The following is a 9,909-nucleotide window of genomic DNA, read 5'->3' as shown; positions in this document are numbered from 1 at the left end:
CCCCCCCCCGTGGCCCCCCAAGTCCCCCACGGCCCGGCCCCAAATCCTCTTACTGCTAATCCGGGGCTGGTGCTGGGCACGGCCGTCGCAGGGAGCCAAGCACCCTCCCTGGGGGGGTCCCCATGGAACTGGGGGGGGGGGATTTTGGGGGGGGGGGGGGAGCCCCCCCCCCCCCCCCCCGGGGCGCCGGGGGGGGGGGGGGTCTCGGGGGTGTCGCCCCCCCCCCCCAGACGAGCGGGAGGCGGTGCAGAAGAAAACCTTCACCAAGTGGGTGAACTCGCACCTGGCGCGCGGCACCTGCCGCCTGGGGGACCTCTACAGCGACCTGCGGGACGGCCGCATGCTGCTGCGCCTGCTCGAGGTGCTCTCGGGGGAGCAGCTGGTGAGTGGGGCTGGGGGGGGCGGGGGGGGGGCACGGCCAGGCGGCCCCCTCCCCAGATCCCCTGGGACCCCCGGGGCTCTCTCCCCTGGGTGCCCCCTTCCCCGTGGGGTCCCTGTTCCCTTCCCTGTGGGGTCCCCATCCCCTGTCACCGTGGTGCCCCCATCCCTGGCCCTCCCCTTCTTCCCCCGGACCCCCCCCCCAATTTAATATGCCCCCACCCGCGGCCAGCCCAAGCCCACCAAGGGCCGGATGCGGATCCACTGCCTGGAGAACGTGGACAAGGCGCTGCAGTTCCTCAAGGAGCAGCGCGTGCACCTGGAGAACGTGGGCTCGCACGACATCGTGGACGGCAACCACCGCCTGACGCTCGGCCTGGTCTGGACCATCATCCTGCGCTTCCAGGTCATTCTGCCCGTCCCGGGGGTCCCGGCGCCCGTCCCGGGGTGGGCAGGGGTCTCCTCACCGCGCGGTGCCCCCCCCAGATCCAGGACATCAGCGTGGAGACGGAGGACAACAAGGAGAAGAAGTCGGCCAAGGACGCGCTGCTGCTCTGGTGCCAGATGAAGACGGCGGGGTGAGTGCGTGGGGGGGGTCCCGAGGGTCCCGGGGGCATCTCAAGGGTCCTGAGGGGCCCCGGGGGATCCGGCGGGGCGGGGGTCCTGGGCTGACTTCTCCCCCTGGCAGGTACCAGAACGTGAACGTGCACAACTTCACCACGAGCTGGCGGGACGGGCTGGCCTTCAACGCCATCATCCACAAGCACAGGTGGGGCGCGCGAGGACGTCCCCGTGGGGCAGGGACGTGGGGCAGGGGTTTGGGGGGGGGGGCGCGGGGGGGGGGGGGACGCGGGGCAGGGACGCGGGTCCGAGGCTGTGCCGCTGCCCAGGCCGGACCTGGTGGACATGGAGGCGCTGCGGCGCTGCAACGCGCACTACAACCTGCAGAGCGCCTTCAACCTGGCCGAGCGCGAGCTGGGCCTCACCAAGCTGCTGGACCCCGAAGGTGAGCGGGGTCCCGGGGGGGTCCCGGGGGGGTCCCGGGGGCTGTGGGGCCGCCCTACTCAGCCGCTTGCCCCCAGATGTCAACGTGGACCAGCCGGACGAGAAGTCCATCATCACCTACGTGGCCACCTTCTACCACTACTTCTCCAAGATGAAGGCGCTGGCAGTGGAGGGGAAGCGCATCGGGAAGGTGCCCGGGGGGACGGGGGCGGGCGGGGGGACAGGGGGGGGACGGGGGGACGGGGGTGAGCGGGCGGCCGGACAGACGGACCGAGGGAAGGGGAGGGAGGAGGAAGAGGGACGGGGAAATGAGGGGGGCGGCCGGACAGATGGACAGGGGGCCAGCGGCTAGGGGGGAGGAGGGACGGACGAGATGAGCAGCTGCAGGAAGGGACGGGCGGGGGGGGGCGAGGCGGGGAGCTCGGCCACATGGCCGCCGGGATGAGCGGAGGGGCGGCAGATGGGGGGACGGACGGGTGGGGGGATGGACGGATGGATGGGGGGATGAATGGGGGGATGGGGGGATGGGGGGATGGGGGGACGGACGGATGGGGGGACGGACGGACGGACGGATGGATGGGGGGATGGACGGACGGGTGGGGGGATGGATGGGGGGATGGACGGATGGATGGGGGGATGGACAGACGGACGGATGGGGGGATGGACGGACGGATGGTGGGATGGACGGACGGGTGGGGGGATGGACGGATGGGGGGATGGGGGGATGGATGGCCGGACGGACGGATGGCCGGACGGATGGATGGCCAGACGGATGGATGGCCAGACGGATGGATGGACGGATGGATGGATGGACGGATGGATGGACGGATGGGGGGACGGATGGACGGACGGATGGACGGACGGATGGATGGACGGATGGATGGACGGATGGATGGCCGGACGGATGGCCGGACGGACGGATGGACGGACGGATGGACGGATGGATGGATGGACGGATGGCCGGCCGCAGGTGCTGGACGCGGCGCTGGAGGCGGAGCAGCTGGTGGAGAGGTACGAGACGCTGGCGGGCGAGCTGCTGGGCTGGATCGAGCAGACCATCCTCACCCTCAACGACCGGCAGCTGGCCAACGCGCTGGCCGGCGTGCAGAACCAGCTGCAGGCCTTCAACACCTACCGCACGGTGGAGAAGCCCCCCAAGTGAGCCCCCCCCGACCCAGCGGGATCTGCACCCCCCCCAGCGGGGCCGTGGGACCCCCCCCGGGGGCTCAGCACCGCCTCTGTGCCCCCAGGTTCATGGAGAAGGGCAACCTGGAGGTGCTGCTCTTCACCATCCAGAGCCGCATGCGCGCCAACAACCAGAAGGTGTTCGTGCCGCGGGAGGGGAAGCTCATCTCCGACATCAACAAGGTTTGGCGAGGAGGGGGCGGTGCGGTGCAGCGGCCGTGCCGGGGGGCTGACAGCCCCCCCCCCCCCTCCCCGGCGCCCGTCCCCGCAGGCCTGGGAGCGCCTGGAGAAAGCGGAGCACGAGCGGGAGCTGGCGCTGCGCACCGAGCTGATCCGGCAGGAGAAGCTGGAGCAGCTGGCGGCTCGCTTCGACCGCAAGGCGGCCATGCGGGAGACGTGGCTGAGCGAGAACCAGCGCCTCGTCTCCCAGGTGCCACCACCCCGCCCGCCCGTCACCCCCCGCCGCGTCCAGCGGCGTCCCCGCGCCCGTCCTCACCCCTCTCCGTCCCCGGCAGGACAACTTCGGGAGCGACATGTCGGCCGTGGAGGCGGCGGTGCGCAAGCACGAGGCCATCGAGACCGACATCGTGGCCTACAGCGAGCGCGTGCAGGCGGTGAGCGCGGTGGCGGCCGAGCTGGAGGCCGAGCGCTACCACGACATCCGCCGCGTCCTGGCCCGCCGCAACAACGTGGCGCGGCTCTGGGACTTCCTGCGGCAGCTGCTGGCCGCCCGCCGCGAGCGGCTGCTGCTGCACCTCGAGCTGCAGAAGATGCTGCAGGACCTGGCGCACCTGGCGGGCTGGATGGAGGAGATGAAGGTAGCGGCGGGCGGGGGGCTCGCGGTGGCTGGGCGGGCGGGGGCGGCCCCCCCCTGATGCTGTTTCCCCCCACACACCCCCGCAGGGCCGGCTGCAGTCGCAGGATTTCGGGAAGCACCTGCACGGGGTGGATGACCTGCTGCAGATCCACGCGCTGGTGGAGGCCGACATCGCGGCGCAGGCGGAGCGGGTGCGGGCGGTGAGCGCGGCAGCCCAGCGCTTCGCCCTGCCTGGAGAGGGTGAGTGCGGTCGGGGGGGGGGGGGGGGGCAGGACCCTCGAGACCCCCGAGGCCGGCCCGTTGGCCGTGGCCGGAGCCCCGGAGGCGCAGGGAGCTGACGGGGCCGCCCGCAGGCTACAAGCCCTGCGAGCCGGAGGTGGTGCGGGAGCGCGTGGCCACGCTGGAGCTGCGGTACCGGGAGCTGGTGGAGCTGGCGGGGCAGCGCCGGGCCAAGCTGGAGGAATCGCGGCGCTTCTGGAAGTTCTTCTGGGACACGGGGGAGGAGGAGGCCTGGATGCGGGAGCAGGAGCGGCTCCTCTCCTCCGAGGACGTGGGCCGGGACCTGACCAGCTCCCTGCGCCTGCTGAGCCAGCACGCGGCCTTCCGCGACGAGCTGAGCGGGCGCGCGGGGCCGCTGCAGCAGGCGCTGGCGCGGGGCCGCGGGCTGGTGGGCGAGGGGCACCCGCGGGCGTGCGAGGTGGGCGAGCGCGTGCGGGAGGTGGAGGGGCGCTGGCGGGCGCTGGGCGAGCTGGCGGACGAGCGCGAGCGGCGCCTGCGGGACGCCGCCGGCCTCTTCCAGTTCCAGGCGGAGGCGGCCGACGTGGAGGCCTGGCTGGAGGACGCCCTGCGCCTGGCCTCCAGCCCCGAGCTGGGCCACGACGAGTACTCCACGCGCAGCCTGGCCCGGCAGCACCGCGAGGTGCAGGAGGAGGTGCGCAGCCACCGCCCCGCCATCGCCGCCCTCCACGAGCAAGCCGGAGCCCTGCCGCCCGCCTTCGCCGGCGCTCCCGGGGTGGCCGGGAGGCTGCCGGCGCTGGAGCGGCGCTACCAGGAGCTGGCGGCGCAGACGGAGCGCCGGCGGCAGGAGCTGCAGGACGCCCTCAGCCTCTACACCATGCGCAGCGAGGCGGACGCCTGCGGGCTCTGGGTGGGCGAGAAGGAGCAGTGGCTGCACGCCCTGCTCGTCCCCGACAAGCTGGAGGACCTGGAGGTGGTGCAGCAGCGGTGAGCGTGGTGCCCACCCCGCCCCTCGCCCCCCGGGGCCTCCCCCCTGCCCGCCCCGGAGGCCGCCGGGTCCTCACCTCGTCCGTGGTCGCCCGCAGGTTCGAGACGCTGGAGCCGGAGATGAACAACCTGGCGTCCCGCGTCGCCGCCGTCAATCGCATCGCCGACCAGCTGCTGGCCACCGACCGGCGCAACCAGGAGAGCATCCGGGCCACCCGCGAGCAGCTCAACGCCAGGTGGGGGCGGCCGGGGGGGGCCCGGGCTGCAGGGGGGGCTCCAGGAGGGCTCGGCCATCCCCTGACCCCGCTGCCGCGCAGGTGGGAGCGGTTCCGCGCGCTGGCCGACCAGAAGAAGGAGGCGCTGACCTCGGCGCTGAACATCCAGAACTACCACCTGGAGTGCAACGAGACCACGTCGTGGATGCGGGAGAAGACGAAGGTGATCGAGTCGACGCAGGGGCTGGGCAACGACCTGGCCGGCGTGATGGCCCTGCAGCGCAAGCTCTCGGGCATGGAGCGCGACCTGGAAGCCATCGAGGGCAAGGTGCGGGACCTGCGGGCCGAGGCGGAGAAGCTGGCGGCCGAGCACCCGGAGCAAGCGCCCGCCATCCTGGAGCGGCTGGCGGCCATCGAGGCGGTGTGGGACGAGCTGTGCCGCTGCCTGCGGCGGCGCGAGGAGTCGCTGGGGGAGGCCAGCAAGCTGCAGGGCTTCCTGCGGGACCTGGCCGCCTTCCAGGCCTGGCTGTCCCGCACCCAGACGGCCGTGGCCTCCGAGGACGTGCCGGCCACCCTGGCCGAGGCCGAGCGGCTGCTGAGCCAGCACGAGAGCATCCGCAAGGAGATCGCCCACTACGGCGACGACTACCGCAGCACGCGGGCGGTGGGCCGGGAGGTGACGCGGGGGCAGACGGACGCGCAGCACGTCTTCCTGCACCAGCGCCTGGAGGCCCTGGACACGGGCTGGGAGGAGCTGGGGCGGATGTGGGAGAACCGCCACCACCTCCTCTCCCAAGCCTTCGCCTTCCAGCTCTTCCTCCGCGACTCCAAGCAGGTCGAGGGCGTCCTCAGCACCCAGGTGAGCGCGCGGGGAGGCGGCGGCGGCGGCGGCACCGGGGCACGGCGGTGACGCCCTGTGCTCTGCGCAGGAGTACGCCCTGTCGCACAGCGAGCTGCCCAGCACGCTGCAGGGCGCTGAGGCCTCCGTCAAGAAGCTCGAGGACTTCATGGCCACCATGGAGGCCAGCGGCGAGCGCGTGCAGGGGCTGGTGGCCGCCGGCCGCAAGCTGGTGGCCGAGGGCAGCCTGCACGCCGACAAGGTGCAGGAGACGGTGGACTCGGTGGAGAGCAGGTGAGGGACCCCGCGGCCCGGCACTGGGTGCTGGGCGCCCCCCGGTCCTCACCCCAGCCCTGCTGCAGGCACAAGAAGAACCGGGAGGCGGCCCAGGAGCTGCTGGGGCGGCTGCGGGACAACTGGGAGCTGCAGCGGTTCCTGCAGGACGGGCAGGAGGTGAGCACGGGGCGGGACTGGGATGGGGCAGGATGAGCGCGGCACGGGGGCACGGTCCCAGCCCCGCTCCTCCTCTTGCAGCTCACGCTCTGGATCAACGAGAAGATGCTGACGGCCCAGGACGTGTCCTACGATGAAGCCCGCAACCTGCACACCAAGTGGCAGAAGCACCAGGCCTTCGCGGCCGAGCTGGCCTCCAACAAGGGCTGGCTGGACAAGATGGGCAAGGTGGGAGTGGGACGAGGCCGGGGGAGGGTCCGGGCCGCCCCCCGCTGCGTCCCCGCTGACCCCAGCGTCCCTACCAGGAGGGCCAGCAGCTGGCGGCGGCCAAGCCGGAGCTGGGCGCGGTGGTGACGGAGAAGCTGGCGGTGCTGCGGGGGCTGTGGGACGAGCTGGAGACGACGACGCGGACGAAGGCGCGGCGCCTCTTCGACGCCAACCGCGCCGAGCTGTGCGCCCAGTCCTGCGCGGCGCTGCGGGGCTGGCTGGCCGGCGTGCGCGCCCAGCTGCGCTCCGATGACTACGGCAAGGACCTCACCAGCGTCAACATCCTGCTCAACAAGCAGCAGGTGGGCACGGGGAGACGGGAAACGGGGCCGCAAGAGCCCTGCGGGAGCTGCAGGGCCGTGGGGCGCGGGGTTTGGGGCGCACGGGGTTGGACGCGCAAGGGACGGGGGTGCAGGGACGGGTGCGCAGAGCCGGGCACCCAGAAGAGGGGGTGCAAGGCCGCTGGGGTGCCCTGAGGTGCCGCCGCTCGCCCCACGCAGATGCTGGAGAAGCAGACAGCCGTGCGGGAGAAGGAGGTGGAGGCGATCCGGGCGCAGGCGCAGGCCCTCAGCCGCGAGGACGCCAGCGCGGCCGAGGTGCAGGGGCAGGTGCGCGCCGTGGAGGAGCAGTTCCTGGGGCTGCGGGAGCCGCTCCGCGAGCGCCGCCGCAAGCTGCTGGCCTCCAAGGAGGAGCACCAGTTCAACCGCGACCTGGAGGACGAGATCGTGAGTGGCTGGGGGGGAGCCCCGCAGCCCCCCGGGGGGGGTGCCGGCGCCAGTGCCCTGACCCCCCCCTGTCCCCGCAGCTGTGGGTGAAGGAGCGCAGACCCCTGGCCGTCTCCACCGACCACGGCAAGGACCTGCCCTCGGTCCAGCTGCTCATCAAGAAGAACCAGGTGGGTCGGGGGGGCCGGTGGGGCAGGAGGGGGCCCGGCCACTGCCGGCCACCCACACTCAGGTCGCGTCCGCCGTCCCCAGACGCTGCAGAAGGAACTGCAGGGCCACGAGCCGCGGGTGGAGGAGCTGCTGGGGCGGCGCGGGGGCCTGGCGCTCCCGGCCGAGCGGGTGCGGGAGCTGCGGGAGGCCTGGCAGGAGCTGCGGCTGCAGGCGGAGCTGCGGCACCAGCGCCTGGAGCGCGCCCACGCCGCCCAGCAGTTCTACTGCGACGCCGCCGAGGCCGAGGCCTGGATGGGCGAGCAGGAGCTGCACATGATGTCCCAGGAGAAGGCCAAGGTACAGCCCCCGGGGCGGGGCGGGGGGGTCCTGTATCCCCCCCCCCGGACCCCATCCTGAGCCGCTGTGCCCTGCCAGGACGAGCTGAGTGCCCAGGCCATGGTGAGCAAGCACCTGGTGCTGGAGCAGGCGCTGCGGGACTACGCGCACACCGTGCACCAGCTCTCCGTGCAGAGCCGCGACATGGTGGCCGCCGGGCACCCCGAGAGGTGGGCGCCGCCCCCCCCCCATCCCCGCTGCCTCCTCCCTCCTTCCCCTCCCGCCTCAGCCCGGGGGGCGTCCCCCGGCCCCGCGCGCCCCCCCTGACGCCCGCCGTGCCCGCAGCGAGCGCCTGACGCTGCGCCAGGGCCAGGTGGACAAGCTGTACGCCAGCCTGAAGGACCTGGCGGAGGAGCGGCGCGCCAAGCTGCAGGAGCACCAGCGGCTCTGCCAGCTCAAGCGCGACGTGGACGACCTGGAGCAGTGGATCTCGGAGCGGGAGGTGGTGGCCGCCTCCCACGAGCTGGGCCAGGACTACGAGCACGTCACGGTGCGGCCCAGGGGTGGCAGCGGGGACGTCCCCCGTGGCCCCGCCGCGTCCCCCACGCGTCCCCGAACCTCCCCGGCAGATGCTGCGGGACAAATTCCGGGAGTTCTCGCGGGACACGAGCAGCATCGGGCAGGAGCGCGTGGACGGCGTCAACGGGCTGGCGGACGCGCTGATCGCGGCGGGGCACTCGGAGAACGCCACGGTGGCCGAGTGGAAGGACGGGCTGAACGAGGCGTGGGCCGACCTGCTGGAGCTGATCGACACGCGCTCCCAGATGCTGGCGGCCTCCTACGAGCTGCACCGCTTCTACCACGACGCCCGCGAGACCCTGGCGCAGGTGCAGCACAAGCAGAAGCAGCTGCCCGACGAGGTGGGGCGCGACCTGAACACGGCCGAGGCCATGCAGCGCATGCACACCACCTACGAGCACGACATCCAGGCGCTGAGCGCCCAGGTGAGCCCGCGGCACGGTGCGGCACGGCACAGCACGGCACGGCACGGCATGGCACGGCCTCACCTCTTTGCCCGCAGGTCCGTCAGGTGCAGGAGGACGCGGCGCGGCTGGAGAAGGCGTACGCCGGGGAGAAGGCGGCCGACATCCGGCGGCACGAGCGGGCGGTGAGCGAGGCGTGGGCCGAGCTGCGCGGCAGCAGCCAGGGCCGGCGCCGGCTGCTCCTCGACACCGTGGACAAGTTCCGCTTCCTGCGCGCCGTGCGCGACCTGCTGCTCTGGATGGACGGCGTCCGCCTGCAGATCGAGGGCCAGGAGCGCCCGCGGTGAGGGGGCGGCCACGGGACCGGGGGGGCCGGGGCCGCGGCGGCGGTGCTGACCCCCGTGGGTGGCGCAGGGACGTGTCCTCGGCCGACCTGGTCATCAAGAACCACCAGAGCATCAAGGCGGAGGTGGAGGCGCGGGCCGACAGCTTCGACGCCTGCGTGGCCATGGGCACCGTGCTGCTGGACAAGGGGCACTACGCTGCCGACAAGGTGCCCCTGGCGTCCCCAGCCCCGTGTCCTTGTCCCCATTCTATCCCATCCCTGTGTCCCCAGCTCCCATGTCTGTGTCCCTGTCCCCTCATCGGCTCTTGCTCCCGTTCTATCCCGTGTCCCTGTCCCCCCATCCCCGTGTCCCTGTCCCCCCGTCCCTGTCCCCCCATCCCCCCATCCCTTCCTGTCCCCATCTTGCCCCATCCCCATGTCCTCGTCCCCATGTCCCTGTCCCCCCGTCCCCGTGTCCCTGTCCCCCCGTCCCCTCCTGTCCCCATCCTGCCCCATCCCCACGTCCCCATCCCCATGTCCCTGTCCCCCCATCCTCTCCTGTCCCCCTCCTGCCCCACCCCCATGTCCCCATGTGGGGACATGTTCTCATCCCCGTGTCCCCGACCCCTCCTCCCTCCCCACGTCCCCCTTTTTGTCCCCCCCATGTCCCCGCTCGCTCACCGCTCGCCCCCAGATCTCGGAGAAGCTCTCGCAGCTCCAGGAGCGCCGCAAGGACATCGGGGAGCGCTGGAAGGAGAAGATGGACTGGCTGCAGATCGGTGAGCGCCGCGGGGAGGAGGGGGCGGCCGACCCCCCCGGCGGCCCCTCCTCACGCTCCCCCCGCGTCCCCGCAGTGCTGGAGGTGCTGATGTTCGGGCGCGACGCCAGCATGGCCGAGGCTTGGCTGGCCAGCCAGGAGCCCATCGTGCGCTCGGCCGAGCTGGGCGGCAGCGTGGCCGAGGTGGAGAACCTCATCAAGCGCCACCAGGGCTTCCAGAAGGCGGCCGC

General features: G+C 72.9%; 1 protein-coding gene across 1 annotated transcript; it reads left to right on the top strand.

Moving 5' to 3' along the window:
* The first annotated feature begins 202 nt into the window (after positions 1-202).
* LOC118158619 (spectrin beta chain, non-erythrocytic 2-like) lies at positions 203-8,923 on the top strand. The gene is made up of 25 exons (XM_035313288.1): positions 203-382; positions 611-784; positions 865-956; positions 1,067-1,147; positions 1,269-1,384; positions 1,461-1,573; positions 2,354-2,541; positions 2,634-2,751; positions 2,840-2,998; positions 3,084-3,386; positions 3,472-3,625; positions 3,739-4,609; positions 4,708-4,845; positions 4,927-5,683; positions 5,754-5,956; positions 6,025-6,115; positions 6,197-6,343; positions 6,421-6,684; positions 6,883-7,107; positions 7,188-7,277; positions 7,360-7,614; positions 7,693-7,823; positions 7,939-8,143; positions 8,223-8,597; positions 8,675-8,923. The coding sequence occupies exons 1-25, from the start codon at positions 341-343 to the stop codon at positions 8,921-8,923; spliced, it is 5,541 nt and encodes a 1,846-aa protein (XP_035169179.1). The 5' UTR covers positions 203-340.
* The last annotated feature ends 986 nt before the right edge of the window (positions 8,924-9,909 follow it).

This window comes from Oxyura jamaicensis (genome assembly GCF_011077185.1).
Source record: "Oxyura jamaicensis isolate SHBP4307 breed ruddy duck chromosome 33 unlocalized genomic scaffold, BPBGC_Ojam_1.0 oxy33_random_OJ71054, whole genome shotgun sequence".
Lineage (NCBI taxonomy): Eukaryota > Metazoa > Chordata > Aves > Anseriformes > Anatidae > Oxyura > Oxyura jamaicensis.
Note: the sequence above shows the minus strand (reverse complement) of the source record. Positions and strands in the feature narration are given on the sequence as shown.